The 24,147-nt window shown below is 38.1% G+C and overlaps 1 protein-coding gene across 4 annotated transcripts in view; it reads left to right on the top strand.

Moving 5' to 3' along the window:
- Positions 1-24,147, top strand: part of LOC129417252 (ribokinase) — an 88,805-nt gene that overhangs the window by 11,482 nt on the left and 53,176 nt on the right. For all 4 annotated transcript variants that reach the window (XR_008635702.2, XM_055171799.2, XM_055171797.2 and 1 more), the window contains exons 3-5: positions 17,373-17,505; positions 20,758-20,821; positions 22,542-22,604. Coding sequence is in view for 3 of the 4 variants with exons in the window: in XM_055171799.2 (XP_055027774.2) it covers positions 17,373-17,505; positions 20,758-20,821; positions 22,542-22,604 (260 nt within the window). In the remaining variant the exon portion in view is untranslated. The remainder of the gene's footprint in view (positions 1-17,372; positions 17,506-20,757; positions 20,822-22,541; positions 22,605-24,147) is intronic.

Below are 24,147 nucleotides of genomic sequence, written 5' to 3'. Positions count from 1 at the left end.
TCTTCTCACAGTTTGAGTGGATACTCACATCCCTGTTGCATCCTGTCATTTTCCAGGCTGACTGCAGGCATGAAACAATTTCTGCCGGCATGCAGGGTCAAGTATCGGTCTTGATTTGGTGTTGTGACCCATTGTCTGCCTCCACCATGGATTCTACTCACACCACCAGACCTTATAAACCTGTTCCAGGCTCTGGAAATAACACTTTGAGACGTCCCCACTTCGAATGCCACTTCACACTGAGTCATGCCTCCTTGCATCCCAGTGGCCCTGTTCAGGTCAGAGTCCTGCAATCTCACTAAACGTGGCATTTTCAATCCTTTCTGACCTCAAGTGAAGCTTACAGAGCCTTAAATAATCACCAGTCCCCAATTACGGACCCCATGTGACAGGTCAATTGGTACCTAATGACAAACAATCATGGCTGGAGACTATCAAAAGCTATGAAGGATTACATTTCAACATTGACTAATAACACACTGACATGTTATGCATAAATTGTGAAAGAAACACATTTTGGTTTTAAGACAACTTTTATAAAATGTTTTGATCCACTTCAAATGTTGACTAGTGTATATATATATATGTGTATATATGTATATATATGTCTTATTATCCACTTTAAATTTCCTGATCTTCCCATTTACATGAAGTTACAAAAGTATCCTCACATTATATTCAGAAACTATAGATGGCATCAGCAGTAACAATACAAACAAACCTCTTTTGTGGAACAAACGTAACACGTCCTTAGAGTAGTTTATTTCTGATAATTCCCTTAGTTCATATCATAGCTAAAGCGTATTAAAAACTACACTGAGCTATGTTAAAGGTCACGTTCTTCCTGATCTCATTTTTCAAACTTTAGTTAGTGTGCAATGTTGCTGTTAGAGAATAAATAATACCTGCAAAATGATCAAGCTCAAAGTTCATTGCCAGGCGATATATTTTCTTTAACAGAAGTCCTCTTTCAAAGCCTACAGCGAACAGCCGGTTTGGGCTACAGCCCTCTACTTCCCGGTTGAATAACGTCAATAAAACAGTTTTTGACTAAACTCCGCCCACAGGAATATGTCAGTCGCCAGCTTTGGCTCAAACGGCTCTGCTTAGCTAAGCTGTCGAATCACAACACACTAAACAAACTACACAATCCTAACTCGTTACATATTTCTGAAGGAGGGACTTCATAGAACTAGGACGACATTAGCCCATTTTTAGGACAGTGAAAACAGCGGTATACAGATAAGTAAATTGTCTGAAAAATAACATGTTTTACACATGAAACATAAACACGTTATATTGTGCACTGTAAAAAGAATCAAAGCTTCAAAAAGAAAGAACGGGACCTTTAATAGAGATTGGCTGCCAAACCTCCCTTCACATAGCGGTGATTCATGGTAGCCATCTCCCCTCGTCTTTAGCCAAAACATTTATTTTCAACAAGATATTTGTTCCAGAGTTCAATTTAGCCACTAGCCAGACCATAAAACAGACAGTGACTGGAAGATGTAACCATGACAACGTGCGTGCGTCTGATGAAACTGTCAATTAGGGCTGTCCTCGACTAAGGATTTACATATTCGAATCAGAATTGTCTAATCTTTTCATAGTCGACCGATAGTCGAATCATCTATGTGTGTGTGTGCATGGGTTGGGAGGGGGTCAGACCAGGTACAAATTGATAACTTTTATTTTCTTTCACAAGCAACACATGAACAATTTTCTGATAAAGTGACCAAAAACTGTCTTTCAAGTGATGAACGAAGACAAAACTGACGATGCATTTATGTATTTTTAAGGTAAAATGTAAGGCAATATTTGTTTAATTATTCCTCATAACATTTTAAAGCCATGATCTACAGAACACTACACAAAAAACATTTTGATAACTAAACCTAAAAATATAACAAAGGTGATCTGCGTGGAAACCTCGGCTAATTCAGTGTTTTTATTTAATTTGGAGATTAAGCGCGTCTAAGCAGTCATGACCAAAAAAAAATGACAAATGACAAATAATTTGTGATTGTTACTGCAAATTATAAAAACTAAGCTTTATATACAATTCATAAAAACACTGAAATGAATGATTTTATAGACACTACGCGTTATTATTTAGCACAGAAATACCTGCTTGCTTTCACTTTGATCATCTCTATTCACTTTAGATACAGAAACAACTGATGATATTATTTATTTCAGGAATCTCTTTTCTATCATTTTAAAAGTGAACACCAACCATAATATTAAATCACAAGAAAGACAGTCGTGTCATGCATAAATAGGTTCGGTGCAGATATTTTCCGTTTCATCACGGAAATTTAAAGAAACGGCTTACCTATTTTGTAGTTTAACTTTTGACAAGATAACCACTATGTTTTAAATACATTTTAAAAATGTATACCCGTCGAAAACATCAGTTTTTTAATGTTTAGTTTGATGAACTTCTAAATATGAGACGCAGAGCACCTAGCACGTTCGGCTAAATTGCATGCGCAAGCATGGCCAGCACGCAATAGTGCAAAATCTATACAATGAAAAGCAATCCAAAATGTACAGACTTAAATTAGATTAGAATGTACGTTTATAATAAATAAATTTTTTTATAAAATAAGGTCAGAAGTAACAAAGTGCAGAACAAATGTGCAAAATGCCTCAAGTGCACGAAAACAAAACACATGCCAAATAGATACATCAGATAACCCAGAGTGATTTATAAATAAAATAAAATAAAATGAAGAAATTATTAAAAGAATGAAAGTATAGCCAGAATTGCCAGCTTTTTCTTGTGTATGCAGAAACAAAGAGGCAATGGTTTATTAACATAGGAACCTCTTATGGACGTGTAGCCCGGTCACAGGGGTTGCTGGATTTATTAACGCATTTTAAAAATATTTATTGAAAGCTGATACTTCACATATTATTTGCAGAATTATAATAATATGCTGTATATTAATATATTGGGAGAAAGCTGTTATATGTGAAATCAGAGTTCTGCACAGGGCACCCATATACGGCCAAAATTAAAGGATCCTCATTTCATAACACATCTGCGATGATTCGACTGTGAGATTGGTAGTCGAATCAGGCTTCTCCTATCGATGCATCGAATCTTCGACTATTCAGGGTCACCCCTACTGTCAATATAATTTTTTATCTGTATTTCCATATACATATATAACCAATCGACCTTAAGTCAATTTCTTAGACATTAGCTATGTTTTACTTTCAAACGAGAAATGTTTTACATTGCAGACTTAATATATTCTTTAAAATATGATTTTTTTATAATTGCATAGAATATTGCATGTTTTTGTTAATGACCAAATGATCAAAACATTACATCTACATAATCTTTTTTTTAAATAAATGAGGTCTCTATTGCTCATATGTTCCAAAAATTCAGTCAGCAATGTTTTCCTTTGAAGAGCAGAGATTGCATCAATAAGGCAATAGTTCTGGTTTTGGAGGATGGCTGACATATTTCACTTATCAAAGCGCTATGCATGGCTTTGAAGTGTAAAATCCAGTTTTCTATGTGGCTTGTGTTTATGACAGTTAAACAAAATCATACCCTTAGAAATTTGTTTTGTGTGGAACATGTGGCTGTTTGTGTTGCAGCCAGACAGTGCCACCTACTGATTATAAACAAAAAATCTTTAGCCTTCACTAAACCCATAACAATGAACTTTTTATATCGTAGCTTTGAATCTGGTAACAGCTTAATCTAGTTAGCGCAAAAGTTCAGTTACATCCCCATTGTTCTGCTATTGTGGCTCCTTGGACATGGGGCGCATGCGAGACTGACCTCTTCTCCGTGAATCTGAGACATGAGCAGATGTTATAGTTTTATGCTTATGATTTTATGCTCTAAAAACTCTGATATTAAGACCAAAGAGTACTTTAATATCCTTCGAGATTATTTGTATTTTGATTATAACTGAGCACTGTGTTAAAGTAGCAATAATGTGACTGCTCTCATACGCTTTCTAAATTGATGTGATGATGTTATTTTAGCGTTAGCCAAATGTTAAGGTCAGAGGGTGAACTGTGTGTATTTCTAACGAAAGGCTGAGAGAGAAGAACAGAGAGTATGTTTGAAATGTGATGTCTTTGAATGTGTATCATCTGCAAATTTTCTTGTTCCTTAAATGTGCACATAAATGATTTCCCTTGGTGAGTTAATGAGGTTTTTATATATTTTTGTTATCAGACGGTTCAATGTCTCTGCTGTTTTCTTTGTGAGACGCACTGATGTTCAGCTGCTAGGTGATTATGATCTGGAGGTGAATTGGATGAAGCGAGAATTGTCCTTGGATTGTGGATTTGTTCAAGTCTTCCATGTGCATTTAAGGCTGGTGTTGAACTGTTGAACCACCCGGGCAAACCCATAGAACTCTCATGTTGAAAAGACACAATACTGAACTCATTCATTATAAACCAGTAGGATTTAAATTGCACAACATCATCTTTTCTCAATTCAGGAGGAACTGTAAAGACTGAATTTCACCAATGTGCGGATGTTTGGACTGGACTTTTGCGTTGATATGGTTTTTTAAGATAGCATCTTGGGTGTTTTTTAAAGCATCTTTGATCTTTGAGGTTTTCAGGGTGAATGTACATTGTTGAATTTTTTCTTCATATTTTTTGTTTGTTTTTGCTATATGGGCAAAGTTTCACAAGGTTCAATGATTGAGTCTTGAATCTGAAATAAATCTGTGAAGGGTATTTCATGATAACAACACAACGTCTCGGGTTACGTATGTAACTGTTGTTCCCTGATAAGGGAACGAGACGCTGCGTCTCCCTTGCCATACTTTCTGCGTCCCTGTAACGCTGTCTTTGGCAATATTTCAGACAGCGATATACTTGCTGGCTCCCGCGTCACCCTGTCTTTGTCGTTAAGCCTCACCATTGGTTGAATTTAATATACAAATTCAGACGCACTTACTCCTGGAGGCATCCCTAAAGTGTCACCGCAGTGATGCAGCGTGAGTTCCCTTTGAAAGGGAACTGTAACAATGTATCTTAAAAAGAAACACGATGTAACCTTGCTCTCACTTGAAATGTGTCCCCACATTTAGTCCTTGATTTTGAGGGTATTGGACCTGGAAAGTCCTTGAAAGATCCTTGAATTTGAAGTTAACTAAGGTGTGGGAACCTTGTAAACCTAAAAATCATGATAAACTATATATATATATTTGAAAGGCTCTAGGAGTGTAGTTTTTATACTTCATCATTTTCTGAAAAGTATGAAGTAGTCAGAGTCAGTTTCTAAAATGTCATGGGACACAGGGGGGCCCAATTTGTTATTACATATTTGGAACACTAATTCCCCGTTTTAAACCCCCCAATAAACTTTACAAACTATATATCTCTCAGAATGTAGTTTTCATATTTTAAGGTCATTTGATAATAGAAATTATGTATTGACAGTTTTTTGTTGCATGCCTTTCATAGGAATGCATGTTAATTATAAAAAGTAAAGATTTCCAGTAATTATGTTGGCTTGACAAAGCCAACATACTGTTGTTGTATCTAAGCTTATTAGTGGTGCTTGCATTTATGCAAAGCATCACTATTATCATTCCTCAGTAGAGATGCACCGAATATTTGGCCGCCGAAAAATTTTGGCCGAAAATGGCCCAAAAGTGCAGTTTCGGTTTTTGGCCAAAGACTTTTATCACTGAAACAATACCGCAATGTTGTGATGACGCAAACTGCGACCTGCACGTGCTTGTCTGAAGCAGCATGTCTGCGGTGTGGACTTATTTCAGGCTATCCCTGTGTCTCAATTAGTTCCCTAGCTACCGAGGTCGTGAATCAGTAGGCTAAGGATCGGCTCGCATGCAATTCGTGGATTAATATGCAAATTTAAGTAGGGAAAGTTTATCATTTACACGTGTTTCAAAGGCTTGCAAATGTTAACATTAAAGTGATTTTAAACAATTTAACAGCAAAAAGGCGCTAAAGTGAGTAGCTTTCTGTGTACAGATGCACATGCTGCTGAATGTGTTCGTTCCAGCTTCAGTTAGGTGATCATGCCCTTCAAATATCAGAACTCTTGATGTGTAACCTTTAGAGCGATACCAGTGGTTCTCAACTCCAGTCCTCGGGACCCGCTGGTCTGCACATTTTGGATGTCTCTCATAACTGACACACTCACCGTGTGTCTCAATTCGTTCCCTTGCTCCCGAGGTCGGGAATCAGTATATCGTGTACACAGGTTCGGGCACTGGTAAGGACCCTAGCTCACTTCACATTGGGACAATGTTCACTTATTTTTCTGTCACGTGGCTGCTTAAGCGCGTTGTAATCACTCACAGCTGTTACTCATCATCAACCGGCAAAACCAACATCTCTCTGACTTAATTTTAAAAACAGAACATTGTGAAAAAGCTGTCATTATTCTCTTACATATCTGTGCATAAAATTGGAGGCATATAATTACATTTTAAATGTAATAAATATATTTACAATTTTAAATAAATATTATTATTTTAAATATTGAGTAGATTGTGGTCCCGTGTAGCAATGTGTGTTTATATTTACAACTAAAACAAACGTTTGTCTTTATAACAGTTCTGTAACATTTCATAAAGTTTATTGAGTTGGATCACGTGATGTTCGGTTGGCGAGCTTCAGAAAAGGTCACGTGATTTCCGGTTAGGGAACATAGGGACCATCGATGCTCACTGGTTTTTGCGTTGCATGGTGGGAATTTTTAGGGAACGAACGTTCCAGTGCACTGAACGGATTTTGCGATTGAGACAGCCCTTAAAATGGCCGACTCCCTGATCAGTGCCCTGACTACTGAACAAGGGAGCTGATTGAGACACACGGTCAGTTAAGTTCATGGAATCTATCCTAACGAGCTGATGATCTGAATCAGGTGTGTTAAATAAAGGAGACATGCAAGATATGCAGAGCAGTGGGTCCCGAGGACTGGAGTTGAGAATCACTGTCTTATACTGTAGTCCATTAACATACATTTGGCAAATAGAGCAATGTAAAACAACGTTATGTTTTTATGTGGAGCAACTGTTTGGAATTCGCCCTCCGTCTGTGTGTGTGCGTGAGCGTTTAAGTGCCCTATAAGTAGTGCATACATGGAGAGACGAGTTTCAAAAAGCAAATCTTTCTGTTCTTGACAGGGCACAAACTAAATGATCTCCAAAATATTATTTTTCTAATAAAAACATTTGTTTATATCTTAAGTGTATGTATAGATTACAGTCAGAAACCAGTCTGTGCTTATTTGGTCTCAAAGAGACCTCAATTAACCTACTTAAGTCTGTGTCATTAATGTTAATTAAACAACCCAAGACAAAGAGAAAATCACTTCTGTAGTTCAAAAAATAATAATTATATTTAATTTATACAATAAAGACAATGTAATGAATCATTTAATTTGATTTCTGTACCTAATGCTGTTTCCGGCCCTTATTAATGTGCAACTTTGTTCTTTTTGTTATAAATGTTTGTAATTTCAGTATTTTTCCCACTTTTTTGCTTACCCGAAAAATAATCCAATCCATGCCGATCCTAAAAAACTGTAATGTGATCCGAACCGTGAGTTTTGTGATCCGTCACATCCCTAGTAAAGTTAGTACACAGTCATACCCATAAATGCAATGCTGCTAATAATTGGCATAATTTCTTTTGGTGTTTCGGTTTTCCTCCTTGGTTTCCTCTTTTTCGTTTCAGCCAAGAATTTTCATTTTGGTGCATCCCTATACCACGCGGATATTATTATTAGTGGTGCTTGCATTTATGACTTTAACATCCACCTTGAGAAATCACAGGCAGCTGACTTTAACACCCTGACTGTGTCGTTTGACCTCAGGCGAGTCCCTACTTCATCAACCCACAGGTCTGGTAATCTTTTAGATCTTATCTACACATGCTGCTGTTCTACTTACCACACCCAGGTCACGCCACTACACACATCTGATCACTTCCTCCTCACTCTTAAGCTCGACCTAACTCCCCCAGTCACTGCACACGATCCCCAATTCTGGCACAACCTGTGCATGCGCTCTCCCTCGCGCTTATTCTCTGTGGTCTCTTCCACGCTCCCTCTCTGTTAGATACTAACAACTAGAGCCCGACCGATATGCATTTTTTGGGACCGATGCTGATACAGATATTAGGGAGTAAAAAAAGACCGATAACGATATATCGGCCGATATTCTTTATGTGCATTTTATAGTACAGTACACATATACTACAGTATATTATACTACAATAGGCTACTGTACATATAATACACTATATACATTAACAGAATATACTATATATAAATACTTTTTTGCAATGATCACTCTATGATCACACCACAAATGTGGTGATCAAACACTTAAAATGACGTTACAAAGATATGTAATATAGGCAGGTGTGTTTTACAAGTTAACAATAAACTTTATTATCCAAAATGATTCTGATATAAGTGCACAAAACAGTAAACTTGACTTATTATAAATAACTTTAAAACACAAACAAAACAAAATACATATAACTTAAATCATTGTCAGTTTTGACGAGAATAATGTTATATTGGGCTTATTTTAAAAAATGGAAACTTATAAAGTCATTGTTTATTAGCTTTACATTAAGTTATGTACTTCACAAAATAATTAGAAACTTACCGTTCAGACGACAATGCTTGACTTACTGACAACATACTGATGTAGGCTTATGTTTAATGTACTGCACAACGTTTTTATGACGCGAACCCATAGTGTTCTGTCGGGACTTTAAACTTTTATAAAACTAAAGCGTCTGCTCTCCGCCTCTTTTATTTAGCGAGGGTGTAAAGTTGCGTGAGCTTATTTAATCAGTTGCTTTGAAATTAGCTTGTTTGGTAACAGCACAAGCAGCTGTACTCCCACAGACTGTGCGTCAGTTTATACGCGTCCTTTCTCCGCCTCGTGTTATTTCTCCCGCTTGCGTTTTAAACAACTCGCAAGTGGACAAAAGAGATGGATTAAAAACACTAAAACTAAACGGGAATGTGTCTCTCTCGCCCACTTATAATCCAATCGACCAAAGCGCGTCTTAATACCAGCTGTAAAATGTTGTAAAGAAACCGCGTGACTGCCGCCACCTGAACTGAGAGACTGGCTGACTGAAGTGAAGGGGCGGGGGATTGGCTGGTGTCACTCCAGTGAGTGACCTGGGTCGCCATTAGCAACCAGTAGGGCGCGCTCTGCTGGACAAACAAGTACTTACATCTTTCAAAAGCATTTAATGTTTTGTGTAAGGAACGTTCATATCGGCTTCATATCTGCGGCTTATACGCCGATACAGATATATCTTCGACATGCTCATATCGGCCGATAAAATCGGCAAAACGATAAATCGGTCGGGCTCTACTAACAACACCACCGACACAATATGTTCCACTCTTATATCCTGCTTAGACAGTTTATGACTTCTGACATCTGGACTGGCCCGAGCCACACCATCTGCCCCATGGCTATCTGAGGTTCTCCTTGAGCATCGCTCAAGACTCAGGACTGCAGAAAGGACGTGCAGCAAATCGAAAGATCCTGCTGACCTCTTGCTGAGTCTCTTCTTGCCACCTCCTCCACGGATGTCTTCTTTGCTAAGAACCAATCCTATCATTCAAAGATCAACAAATCGCATGACTCTCGCACTCTCTTCAAGACCTTCTCTACTCTTCTTTGTCCACCTGCACCCCCCACCTTCATCTGACTTAACAGCTGACGATTTTGCTTCCTTCTTTGTGAAGAAAACAAATACTATCAGCAGTCAGTTCTCCGAGCCACCGCTTCTTGCGCATGCTCAAACCTCTGAAGCATGCTCGCTTCCCTCCTTTTCTGTCCTATCTGAAGCGGATGTTTTCAAGGTCTTTGCATCTAACCATCCGAATACCTGCCCGCTAGATCATGAGGTCATCATGCCCTTCAAATATCAGAACTCTTGATGTGTAACCTTTAGAGCGATTGCGCTATTGTGTCTTATACCAGTGGTTCTCAACTCCAGTCCTCGGGACCCGCTGCTCTGCACATTTTGGATGTCTCTCATATCTGACACACTCAGTTCAGTTCATGGAATCTATCCTAACGAGCTGATGATCTGAATTAGAGCCCGACCGATATGCGTTTTTTTGGGCCGATGCCGATACAGATATTAGGGAGTAAAAAAAGACCGATAACGATATATCGGCCGATATCTTTATGTGTATATTATAGTTCAGTACACATATATTGCAGTATATTATACTACAGTACTGTACATAGAATACACTATATACTTCAACATAATATACTGTTTATGAATAAATACAATTAAATGCAATGATCACTCACAAATGTGGTGATCACTCACAAATGTGGTGATCCAACACTTATATTGATGTGACAAAGTCAAGATATGTACTATAGGCAAGAAGTTAACAATAAACTTTATTATCCAAAATGAGTCGGATATCAGTGCACTAAACAGTAAACTTGACTTATTATAAATAACTTTAAAACACAAAGAGAACAAAATACATAAAACTTGCATCATTTGCAGTTTTGACAAGAATAACGTTATAAAGAGAAACTTATGAAGTCATTGATTATTAGCTTTACAGTAAGTTGTGTACTTCACAAATTTGTTAGCCACTCACCGTTACGAAGACAATGCTTGACGGAGCACATACTAATGTACGCTATGTTTAATGTTGTGCACAACGTTTTTATAACACAAACCCAGGGTTCCGTGCAAACTTTAGACTTTTATAAAACTAAAGCGTCTTCGCTCTGCCTCTTTTATTTAGCAAGCGTGTAGAGTTGCGCGAGCTTATTGAATAAATTTCTCTGAAATTAGCATGTTAACTAACAACACAAGCAGCAGTAATCTCGTATAGTGCTATATAAGTGCACGGCTGCGCGTAGTTTAAACGTGTCATTTCTCCGTCTCGCGTCATTTCTCCCGCTTGCGTTTTAACTCGCAAGTCGACAAAGAGACGGATTAAAAACACCAAATGTAAACGGGAATGCGTCTCTCTTGTCCATTTATAATCCAATCGACCAAAGCGCGTCTTAATACCAGGTGTAACAATGTTGTTTAGAAGACACTGCGTGACTGCTTCCATGCCACCTGAACTGAGAGACTGACTGAAGTGAAGGGGGTGGGGGATTGGATGGTGTCACTACAGTGAGTGACCTAAGTCACCATTAGCAACCAGTAGGGCGCACTCTGCTGGACAAACAAGTACTTACATCTTTCAAATGCATTTAATGTGTTCTGTAACAAACGTTCATATCGGCGCATATCTGCGGCTTATACGCCGATACAGATATATCTGCGACATGCTCATATCGGCCGATAAAATCGGCAAAACGATAAATCGGTCGGGCTCTAATCTGAATCAGGTGTGTTAAATAAAGGAGACATGCACGATATGCAGAGCAGTGGGTCCCGAGGACTGGAGTTGAGAACCACTGTCTTATACTGTAGTCCATTAACATACATTTGGCAAATAGAGCAATGTAAAACAACGTAATGTTTTTATGTGGAGCAACTGTTTGGAATTCGCCTCCGTCTGTGTGTGCGCGCGAGCGTTTAAGTGCCCTATAAGTAGTGCATACATGGAGAGACGAGTTTCAAAAAGCAAATCTTTCTGTTCTCGACAGGGCACATACAAACTAAATGATCTCTAAAATATTCTTTTTCTAATAAAAACATTTGTTTATATCTTAAGTGTATGTATAGATTACAGTCAGAAACCAGTCTGTGCTTATTTGGTCTCAAAGAGACCTCGATTAACCTACTTAAGTCTGTGTCATTAATGTTAATCAAACAACCCAAGACAAAGAGAAAATCACTTCTGTAGTTCAAAAAATAATAATTATATTTAATTTATACAATAAAGACAGTGTAATGATTCATTTAATTAGATTTCTGTACCTAATGCTAATTTCAGACTTTATTAATGTGCAACTTTGTTCCACCTGCACCCCCCACCTTCATCTGACTTAACAGCTGACGATTTTGCTTCCTTCTTTGTGAAGAAAACAAATACTATCAGCAGTCAGTTCTCCGAGCCACCGCTTCTTGCGCATGCTCAAACCTCTGAAGCATGCTCACTTCCCTCCTTTTCTGTCCTATCTGAAGCGGATGTATTCAAGGTCTTTGCATCTAACCATCCGAATACCTGCCCGCTAGATCCCATACCCACCCATCTCCTTCAGGACATCTGTCCATCAGTTATCCCTGCTCTCACCCACATTATCAATTTATCTCTTTCCACTGGGACCTTCCCTGCAGCATTTAAAGAGGCCCGGATAACCCCATTGCGGAAGAAACCCACACTCAATCCTGCTATGCTAGAGAACTACAGACCCGTTTCTCTTCTTCCCTTCATTGCCAAGACTCTTGAACGCGTGGTGTTGGACCAGCTCTCCTCTTTCTTCACACAAAATTACCTCCTGGATGGCTATCAGTCTGGTTTCAAATGCGGTCACTCCACTGAAACTGCGCTGCACACCGTCATTTAAGCCCTTAAGCAGGCAAGGGCAGCCTCTAAATCATCTGTGCTGATCTTACTGGATCTATCCGCCACTTTTGACATGGTCAATCTCCACATCCTCCTGTCGACCCTCGTGGCTATGAGCGTCTGGATTCTGGTAGGGATGGCTGCCGTGAAACTGACATTTCGACACTGTCGAGATTACAAAGCGTAGATGCTTCGAAAAACTGCTCCAAAATGTGATTCGAAACACCCATGTCACGTGATGAAGTGTTTTGAAACAACAAAGTCACGTGACTATGGCTAAACGAAGCGGCGCATTTCACTAGTGTTTCGGAAAGTGGCGTACGTGTTGAATCTGCGTTAGACTGACAGGGTAGGAATAAGGTCTGACAATACCTCATAGATGTGTTTTCCTCATAGAAGTGTCCCTTGTGTGAGAATTTTTTTTCAAAGGCTGGAGAAATTATATGTAAAAAAAAAAAGAAGTAGGCTGAGTCCATCAACAGCAGAACAATTTATATTTCTGAATAAACATCTTTATATGTAAGCAATGTGGCATATTCTGGCTTGATATATTTTATGAATCTCTTATTATTTATTTGGTATTTATCTATATTCAATTTATTAATTAAATAGACCCGAATAGCCTATAGTTATTGACAATAATGAGCCTAAAAGCTCATGTAGTTGTCAAACAGATGTTAAAACAACAATAACAAAAAATATTAACTTCAATATGATGACATAGCTCATGCGTGTCCCCAGGTTCAATTCTAAGATCCTTGCATGGTAGTCATGAACACTATCCACTCTCCCATTCTATCACTTGTGACTGAAAGGTCTTTCCTGTTTATGGGATATTTCTCGAATGAAGGACTCAGTCCTTGGCTGAAATTCTGAGGATCATTGACATTGGAACAGTCCTTCGACGGACGTTGATGACGTAGCATCCTAGAAATTCTGGCTTCCGAGGATCCTTACTTGACATTGAGAAACAGCTAGAGAATGGTATGGTATTATACAGAAGGAACAGGAAGTGAAAACAGAAGCAAAGTGAATGTCCAAAGTCCGGTTGGTGGAGATGGTGCCACCTGGTGGTAGGATGAATGGATGAATCCTCTGCTAGCCAGCAGAGGGAGCCATGATGAATACTGACAATTATGTAGAAAGTTTATCATTTGCATGTGTTTATAAGCCTTTGCAAATGTTAATATTTAAGCATTTTTAGACCATTTGAGCGACAAAGATGCTAAAGTGATCTGTTGCACGCACACTCATGGACACAAACTCAAAAGCCCATGCACAGAGACGCGTGTCGCAAAAAGCAATGCAAACACATAATTCTTTGCGCTTGACAGGAGAAATTACCTTAGGCAATACCCAGATTTGGCAAGTATTCTCATTAAAACAGTTGTTTGTTATAAGTGAACAGTTCAGAAAGAAATCAGATATGTCAGTGTATGAATATGCGCTTATCTGTTCTTAAAGCTCACGTAACACACGCTGTTTCTGCATTTCTGATGTTAATCTGGAGTACCTATAGAGTAGTATGACATCCTTTATATCTCTGAAGAGTCTTTAGTTTAATCAGATTTATAAAAGAAAGATTAGCTTTACCGAATCTTTCCGATAATGTACGAAAAAATGAAGAAGGAGGAGTTATACCGCGGGAGGAGCGAGTACGAGTCATGCAACACTATACAACACTGTTTTAACTTATGATTCACTACATGTTTGTGTCATTTATATAATATGCACGCGCCTATTTCCAACATAAGACAGAAGTCTTACTTACCGCGTGCAACTCGTCATGACAGGGTTGGGAAAATCCACTGCATCAAACACACGCAAAACTCCGCTGCTACCCCGGATAATAAACTATATCCATTGTTTCCATAAGGCTGGATGTCTTTTCCTTACATCCAAAAACACACTTCTTCTTTCGTGCCATTGTTGACTTTTGAAATTAAACAAAGCTGAGTGGCGTGATAAGCTGTTAGCAGCTCTAGCGTCTCCTGCTGATTGACGGGTGGGCGGGGGTTTTCCGGGGGAAGTTTTCTGGTGGAAGCCCATATAAAGAAGTGATACGTATCGAAAACCCCTGAAACGTCAGTTAGAACTGTAATCGAAAAAAACTTGCCGAAAATTGTACGAACCCTGGCGAAGTGCGTTCGGCACAGAAATACTCTGTAACATGTCCAACTGCTGTTTTGACACTTTGCCTACGTTTAGCATGAGGAAACAACTCTATAACTGTGTTAATAAGTCAGAATGCTTGAAATACCATTAACCCCCCCCCCCCTTTAAAGGGACAGTTCAAATGCTTATGTTTGTGGAACTTTTTTGTTGATCTGAAAATTATACAACTCAAAAACCATTATGTGATTAATTTAACCAGTACTATATTGTAAAATTAAGTAATTTTAAATTACATGTAGGCCTTCAGGTCCACCCTATTCCAAGGTCCACTCAGTTAGAAATGAATGGCCTTGTCTGAAGATCATACTGAAGGTCTGGTGTTTTTCACTGCTTTTTCTGGACAAAGGCCGCCCACAAGCTTTTTGACCGACATGTCAAACAACCAATCACAGTGTGTTTCATCTAGCGTCACGTTTCGGACTCCCCACAATAACGAGCCGGCTGGCAACAAGTCAGTTATTGAACTAACCAGCCGCAACCGAATAGCATCTAAATAAACACCATAGTTAGTTGTGCACTTCATCAACAGGCACACCAATAAGACGCTCCCGTTAAACATCTGTTTGAAGCATATCTCTCCACTTTTTAACACATACAAGCAATTCAGGAGAACCAAACTTTTTGACTCCACTAACTGCCTCAAGCAAAACTCTTGGACGTCTTTTAGAGAGTCTATGCTGCGAACTTTGCATATTTTTGAGAATCCAATGTTTAGCTGATCATGATAACTGGTCATTATTATCCACGTGAACACGACTGATTCTCTTCTTCAATGGAACGTCAGAGCTTTGTTTTCCAGGGACCGAAACTAATCGCGACACTCGCGTCTCCTGGAAAGTTTTTTTCAACCAATCAAAGACAGTTTGTGGGTGTGACGTCTGAGGCTGAGACTAGTTTTCTTATTATTCTTCCGTATTCTTCCGCCATTGCAGTCTATGGCAGCCCATAGCAGCGTACATAGGAAAGTTATAAAATTTGGCACACTTTTAAAGAGCTGTCCAAAAAGTCTCCACAGCAAATTTCGATTCGACTGGACCCTATGACGTCATGAAAATTTTTCCGCCATTTTGAATTATTCGCAAAACCTACTTTTGCGAACTCGTCCTAGAGTTTTTACCCAATTGCCACGAAAATCGGTATGCAGCATCTAGACACACTCAAGGCAAAAAGAATTTTGATAAACCAATCCGTTGTCATATAGTGAGTCAACGAATTTTACATAGAGCGTAAAAAAACAGATTTTAGGCTGTATCTTCGCCAAACTTAGGCCTATTGACACGACACTTGGTACTTGAGATTCCAGTCAGGAACTGAGGGGGCATGCACAGTTTCGTTGCAGCGCCACCTAGTGGCCAGATGAATGTTTTATATGCCTATAACTTTGGCTGTGATCGACGTATTGTCATGGGACTTGTTTCCTTGGAGTTTTGAATAATTGCCGAGTCCAATGATACCAAACATGCCAGGATTCGCCTTACGGTTAGCCCTGTGCATCAAAATGGCTTTTAAAAAACACCCGCGAATATCTCCGCGAGCGTTATTCCGATCGACTCGAAAACGCCATAGGAAGAACAATGCATTACCTTCTGAACAAAAAACTCTATTGGCCCTATATTAAAAAATTTCATCAGAAATGGCCAAAAATTGCAAAAAACGAAAAAATTACCTTTAAATTTTGCGGTTTTTACACATAAATGGTTATAACTTCGCAACGAAAAGAGATTTTTTTTCACCAGATTTGATACGCTGATGTACAAACACAGTCTGAGGCTACACAAAAAATTGTATGCTTGCACCACTAGTTGTCCTTATAATTAAACAAACCTTTGAAAACAAGCAACCCTATGGTCATACAACTGTTTCTTCACTAAACTAAAGTTTATAGTCATACAATAACTAGATGTAACACATTCATGACCTGAGGTTGCATGCACAATTTTGTCATTGCGCCACCTAGTGGTTTTAACATAGAAATATGGTATTTTTGCCTAAAACTACTGCAACAGTACATCTAAAACCTTGAGTCATCATGGACTAAGCCTTTAATGGCTTGGAGTATAATCATTGGTGGATGCCAATCAATAGCAACCAATGAGAATACCTTATCAACCATTTTTGCAAGAGCTATATTTCTGCATCAGAACATTGTAGAAACATGGGGGTGGGCTCTTTTGACTCATTAACGCTACTGTAACATTTTGTGAGCTGAGTATTGCCACGGCAAGCACCACTCACATTTCCTTCAGTGTTTTTGTTGTCAATGCTATTCGAGAAGACAGGGAGTGATTTCACTGAATGAGAATACAGCTTTTTTGCTGAAAACTTTGTTTGCTGTTATATTATTTTGTCTAAAATCAAGAGATTTTCCTAGGTTCTTTAAACTGCTCATCCGAACTCAACTTTACTTTCTTCTGTGCCCTTTTTGGCTTGAACCCGGTAATTGCTGCTTGCAGCTATATTTAAACATTGTTTTGGTTACTTGTAAAATGTTTACATTTTAAATTTATAATCCAAATTGTATGTCAGAATTAAATAATTATAATGCTTATAATGTATTTTTTGTGTATGTTATGGTGTGCATTTTGTTTCCTTGTGCCAGAGAGGGGTGGTGTTGGGTTCCTTCTTTCTTTTTTGTCCTTGGTTAATCACATGCCTGATTTTAATTAAATTGTGTTTTATTGTGTATTAGCCAGGCACCTCGCCTACCAAAGGCTGGAGAAACAATACATGGATACAAGTTCTTTATTGGTTTTGGTGGTAAAGGGGCAAATCAGTGTGTTCAAGCTGCGAGACTGGGGGCCAAAACTGCCATGGTGTGCAAGGTATACTATTCTTTCTGCTTTATAAATGCCTTAAAGGGATAGGTTAACCAAAAATACAATTTTTGTTTAAAACAACTATCAAAATTATGTTAAAGAGTACCTTTTGTACGATTCATGTTTGTACATTTCCTTTGGTGTGTAAGTGTGTATTAGTACATGTTAACAATATGCAAAAAGTACATACCCCAAAGTAAATTATGACGCAAGTTATCGTCTCCAACGCAAATCTCTTTTCTTGGACTACAACAAACACACAGATTGTAGGCAACAGTTTACTTCCTGGGATTGATGATGTAGAGAAGACAGAAATTATCATAAGTCCTCCCGCCTGTAAGGAAACTTCTGTTAGCATTGCATTTTGACAGAATCTTTCAAACATGGTAAGGAGCAGAGTATGTGAGTGGTGCGAAGTGGGAGTGAAGTGAGGAGTGGTGTGATTTTGCCAGGAGCGAGGAGCAGATTTTTTGAATGTCGGAGCGTTGTGATTTTCTCTCGCTCCGAAAACGCTCCACTATCGCTCAATCACAAGTCACAAGCCAGGACCAAATTCACTGTGATACAAGGGAGGAGCACTGAAAATGTTTCTAAATATATGTTGGCCACAGTTGCATTTGTTTTGTATTGTTTAAGTAGTACTTACACAAACATTAATACAAGTATATCTCAAGTTATTTAATATACACGTTTTTAATTATATTTTTACCAACCCCCTCGCGATTTCCGGCTGTGCGTTATATGATGGACGAAATCATAAGCTATTAAAAAGCACAGTTAAAGAAAGAGTTTCTGAAATACTACCGTGAAGAAGAGGGAAAAATACAAATGTATTTTAAAAGGTAATGATGACAAAGAAGTGCAGGAAGGTGGTTACAACATCAAGCGATTACTTGTGTAGACTAATCTTAAAATTTCACATGCTTTTCACTTGGAAAAAAATCTAAAGGTCGGTATTAATATAGCTTGAAAAACCTAAACCACCAACACAGAAAAAAACATTTAAATTTGTAAATAATTTGCGGCATTTACCTTGCTACAGCACGGTCCGTGAAAGGGAACTGTTTCTGCTGCTTTTACATAAAAATACTGATCCCGGCTGCTCAAAACAGTTTTATCTGTCCCAAAATCAAAACAGCGTCACCAAGCCTGGTTTATTTCAGTTAACTGAGAATTGCATTCGCAAGTCATGAGCATATTACAACAAGAGGAAAAAATTGTACACCCAGAGCGGAGCTTGAGCAGAGTTATTACACTCTTAGAAGGGATGTGTTAAAAACAACACATTAGTGTTGATTCTGGGACAACACACTAAATGCATTGTCCCAGAATCCACCCATCTATGTATTATTATAGAAACAACATATTTTGTGTTACTTTTAACTTGTGTTATATTTTAACACAAAATCAGCACAAAATGACACATAATGTGTTAAAATTACACATAATATGTTAAAAGTTTAAAGGAACAGTATGTAGAATTGTGGCCAAAACTGGTACTGCAATCACAAAACTTGTGTGGCTAAAACTGGTACTTCAATCACACAACTGGTGGCCAATACACAAAATGACAACATAAACATCAGTTGAGGGCTGCAAGTACACTTAAATGACAATATCCTGGCCAGACCACTGTTGTCCGTGATATAAGTATTTGAAATGAAAAAGATTTCTTAATGTCTAGTGACATATCAGGGCCATTTTATGATTAATTGATATACATTTCTTACATACTGTTCCTTTAACACAAAAACGTGTAAAAAAATTAACACATTCTTTCAGTGTATGAAATGCTTTGAGCGTGGAGCGCAAATTCTTACCACTCCGCTCAGCTTTCATACTCAGGCCAATTACAACAGACAGATTAGCTTACCAATCAAGCACACAGAGCTTTTCAAATCCATGCGTTTTAGGAAGAGAGTGAAATGTGGTGCTACAAAAATGGAAAATAATGTTTTTTTTTACCATAAACCACGCAAACACATTGTATTATACCAAATACAAAAGAATGTTTTCAGCAATGAAATGGGTGCTCTTTAAATGATTAAGCATTCAAATTTAAATACTTTGACGTTGTTATAAGTTCAAATTCGTTCCTATAAATCAGATATATAAATTTCATAATTGGGATAATTGATAACCTTCTGTCCAACAATCTGAATGTTTTCAAATTTTTCATAAAACAACCACAATCATGGGCTTTTTATTAAGAATTTAACACATATAAACAGTAAACATGATATTACATCATCCAGAGGACCCAAAGCGATCCTTAGGCTTTTTTGTATTTTGAAGCTATTTTGTTCATTGAATAACAAACCTGTATACTTTAATACTGTAATATTTATTTGTTTAGCTAAAAACAAAGAAAGATATTTTGAGCAATGTTTGTATCCAAACCATTTTTGAGCATTATTGACTTTAGTATTTTTCTTACTATACAAGTTAATGGTGCTACTGGTTCCTGCTTCATTACAAACATTTTCCTTTGAGTTCAACAGAACAAAGACTTTTTTAAAGTTTGTAGCAACTTGAGATTAAACGATTACAAAATTACCATTTTGAGATGAACTACACTATACGAAGTGGATCAAAACCATTCAAAAAAGTTTACATAAAACCAATCTCTAATTCCCATTCTTGTCTTAGGACAACTTTGATAAACTTTTTTGATCCACTTCAAATGTTGACTAGTATATAATACATTTAAATAAATAACTATAAATTGCATGTACTCTACATGTTAAAAAGGTTTAGGTTGATTTCAAGCAGTTTATGTATTTCAGCATTAAACTGTGCGAGAGATCTTAACCAAGCAGTAAAGCTTTTATTTTGTAAGCCCAAAGACGCCAATCAATATTGAAGGCATTCAACGTACAAAAATAGACTCGCATGATTTCAGAAACATGCAGCTAGAGATCACACTTCAAAGACTGAATGCCAGGTAGTGAAGGGCCTCCTCTGCTGGGGCTTAGAACCTCATCCTTGGCATGTCTTTACCAGCGTGGGATAAAAGCAGACCCAACAGGGATAAAGAAACCCTTGTGCCCCTTACCTTAGAACTGAATGTCTCATAGAGAGTAAGAGAAGATGGGTAGGTAGAAGTTGTTTTGAAGGGTGGAGACGTTTGTTTGGGGTTACTATATCTGGAAGGCTTTCCGCAAAATAGCAATCCAAAAATTTCGCCAGCAGGTTATGAAATCTCTTTTTAAGTTTTACTTTTAACTTGTATATACTAAATATTGCTTGTCTCTTCAGGTCGGAAAGGACGTTTTTGGGGACAGCTACATTCAAAATTTCAAAAATAATGGCGTATCCACTGGTAATGCCCAGATGGTGCTTTTACATTTGTTGGCTTTTAATACTTTGTTTAGACAGACAGAAAAATATATTTTTTTATTTGTTTAAATAGTTTTGTGCTCATTTAATATATGTATATACCTGGTATATTTTTCATAAAACAAAAAATCATTGTATTTTTATGTAAATAATGTATTAAACATTAAATATAAATCATTGCACTAAATTGATCGTGACAGTATTTGTACATTGATTTATTATTACTATACAGGATTTTTTTTATTGTTTTTCATGAATGAGCACATTTAGTACACACTCTGACTAAATAGATCCAGTCATTCTTGTAAACAGGTTTAAAAACCATAACATGAGTCTAGTCTAAACAAAGTGTAAAGGGGATCGAACAGCGGCCGCGCAGCTCAGCGCCGCGTTGAGTCACGTCTAGGACAACTCGGAGGTATTGTAAACCGGAAGTGCACATTAAATAGCGCGAGCTTCGTCAGATAGCGTCTACTTCAAAATGCAAAATATACGTTAGCAGCCAATGTTAATCCTGAAAGGGGGGGGTTTAATGGTATTTCAAGCATTCTGACTTATTAACACAGTTATAGAGTTGTTTCCTCATGCTAAACGTAGGCAAAGTGTCAAAACAGCAGTTGGACGTGTTACAGAGTATTTCTGTGCCGAACGCACTTCGCCAGGGTTCGTACAAGTTTCGGCAAGTTTTTTTTCGATTACAGTTCTAACTGACATTTCAGGGGTTTTCGATACGTATCACTTCTTTATATGGGCTTCCACCGGAAAACTTCCCCCGGAAAAAGCCGCCCACCCGTCAATCAGCAGGAGACGCTAGAGCTGCTAACAGCTTATCACGCCACTCAGCTTTGTTTAATTTCAAAAGTCAACAATGGCACGAAAGAAGAAGTGTGTTTTTGGATGTAAGGAGAAGACATCCAGTCTTATGGAAATAATGGATATAGTTTATTATCCGGGGTAGCAGCGGAGTTTTGCGTGTGTGTTTGATGCAGTGGATTTTCCCAACCGGGTCATGACGAGTTGCACGCGGTAAATAAGACTTCTGTCTTATGTTGGAAATAGGCGCGTGCATATTATATAAATGACACAAACATGTAGTGAATCATAAGTTAAAACAGTGTTGTATAGTGTTGCATGACTCGTACTCGCTCCTCCCGCGGTATAACTCCTCCTTCTTCATTTTTTCGTACGTTATCGGAAAGATTCGGTAAAGCTAATCTTTCTTTTATAAATCTGATTAAACTAAAGACTCTTCAGAGATATAAAGGATGTCATACTACTCTATAGGTACTCCAGATTAACATCAGAAATGCAGAAACAGCGTGTGTTACTTGAGCTTTAATGATTTGGGACAAATCTGATGTTATTTAATGTTAAACTATGTGAGTGGCGCTGTGTGGCGCGACAGGGATTTGAACAACTTCCTGACTCACAGATGGGCGGCGCGGAAAGGCGCCACCTGGCGGCGCCGGTGTGCATGTGCGTATACTCATAGAAAGCAATGTGTTCGATTTTTTTAGAACGGCGCAGCGCTGAGCTGCGCGGCCGGTGTGCGATCCCCTTAAGTGTCCCATTCAACTTGTTCTGCAAATTTCTTCCTATTTTTTATCATTTATAAAATAGGTGTAGATTTTGTGTACAAACATGAAGATTTCTTCATCCAACTGTAATGTATTTAAGCAACTTATTTTCTTTCTTCTCTATAGCTTTTGCAGAACAGACTGAAAAGGCTGCAACTGGGGCTGCCTCTATCATTGTAAATGACACAGGTAAAATTAAATTGGTACTAAATTGAGTACAAAACCCTGCTCTATAAAGTCTGTTTCACACAGTACGCGGCAAGCGGCGAAATTGCTTTTCTCGTGTAGTGGAAGCATTTTGTGCAGCATTTAGTGGAAATATGTTTATCTTTAACAGTGCCTGCCATGAAAAGTAGTGTCCATAAAATGGACAGAATTTTGGGTGCACAAGCAAGGCTCCGCTTCACCTCTGTAACCGCCCTGTTTTTCTGCTTTCTGCACGTCTCCTATTGAAAAAGAACTAAACACTCGCGGTTGCTGCGTATCGTGTGAAACGCCCATAAGTATTTAAACCACCTAAAAAACACCATTAGGTATTATTTTGCATATACATTGATGAATGAGAAGCTCTCCTTACCTACGCAGAGTAATTTTAGTCCCAGTTTAATGCACTTAAACCGAAAGAAGACTGACATAACCTGCCTGCCAATTAATGTAAATGTCATTGGTTAATGATCCAGCAGTGCTGAGCCTTGTAGATGTCCACTAGCAGCACAGAGAACTCACCCTGAAGAGCTCTTATTGGGGCCACAATCTCTATAACAACCTTCTTTTGTGAATATCTCACTGACGTAAACGTGAACAAAGATAAGTTACAAGGAAAAGTCTTGTATCTCTTAAATCAGCTGTGGTTTTCCTAACACATTTCAGCTGTTTATTTGTATCCAATTGTTTGTGATGCAACTGCAAAACATTTTTGGTAGGATATGCAATATACAACCTACAAAAGGGTAGCATATCGATATGTAAAAAATCTTTCGGTTTTAAAAATGTTTAAACTTCTTTCGTCTCCATGACAATTTTCTCTCACAGTAATCATTCCACAAACAAACATAGCCTGTTATATTTAGTTCTTGGCTTTATGGTAAGCCAAAATGAAACACTGATGTCTAGTAACATGAGGTGTGTTGTATATCATCTACGGTTGTATAATTTTTGTTTTAACAATTTTAAGTTGAAAATATAGCTGCAAGCAGCAATTGCGGGGCCAAGCACCTTCAGCGCAATGAGCACCCAAAGCACAGCAAACACCACACGACGCAGCAAATGTGCAAAGCGCAGAAAACGCGCAATACAGAGCCTGAACCCGAAGCAAAGCAAATGCAGAGCAGAACCACTGCAGTGCGGAGTGACAACAGTAAAGATGGCAAAAATATAACACGTGTGGAAAACCAGACAGGTCGAGAAGAACGTGTTAAAGGGAACACAAAAGGAAATCTCAATAAGTGAAAGTAAGAGCTGGGATTCAAACCCATGACCTCCGGTTCCCAAAGCATGGGGCTTACCGTATGCGCCGCTGAGTAAACGATTAAACCACTGAGTTGGTGTTCCAAGCTATAGAAACGAGCTTTAGAGCTATAAACATTGATATCCAACAATTACCAAAAGTGCAGAAATGACAAGAGAGAGCACAAATAACTGAAATACAATGTATAGTATGAAAATCACAAAACTTAAGAGAGAAAAAAATTTAAGACAAAAAACCACTGCACATGGGATTCGAACCTATGAC

This window comes from Misgurnus anguillicaudatus, unplaced genomic scaffold, assembly GCF_027580225.2.
Source record: "Misgurnus anguillicaudatus unplaced genomic scaffold, ASM2758022v2 HiC_scaffold_28, whole genome shotgun sequence".
NCBI lineage: Eukaryota > Metazoa > Chordata > Actinopteri > Cypriniformes > Cobitidae > Misgurnus > Misgurnus anguillicaudatus.
This window is presented reverse-complemented; position numbering and strand designations above follow the sequence as displayed.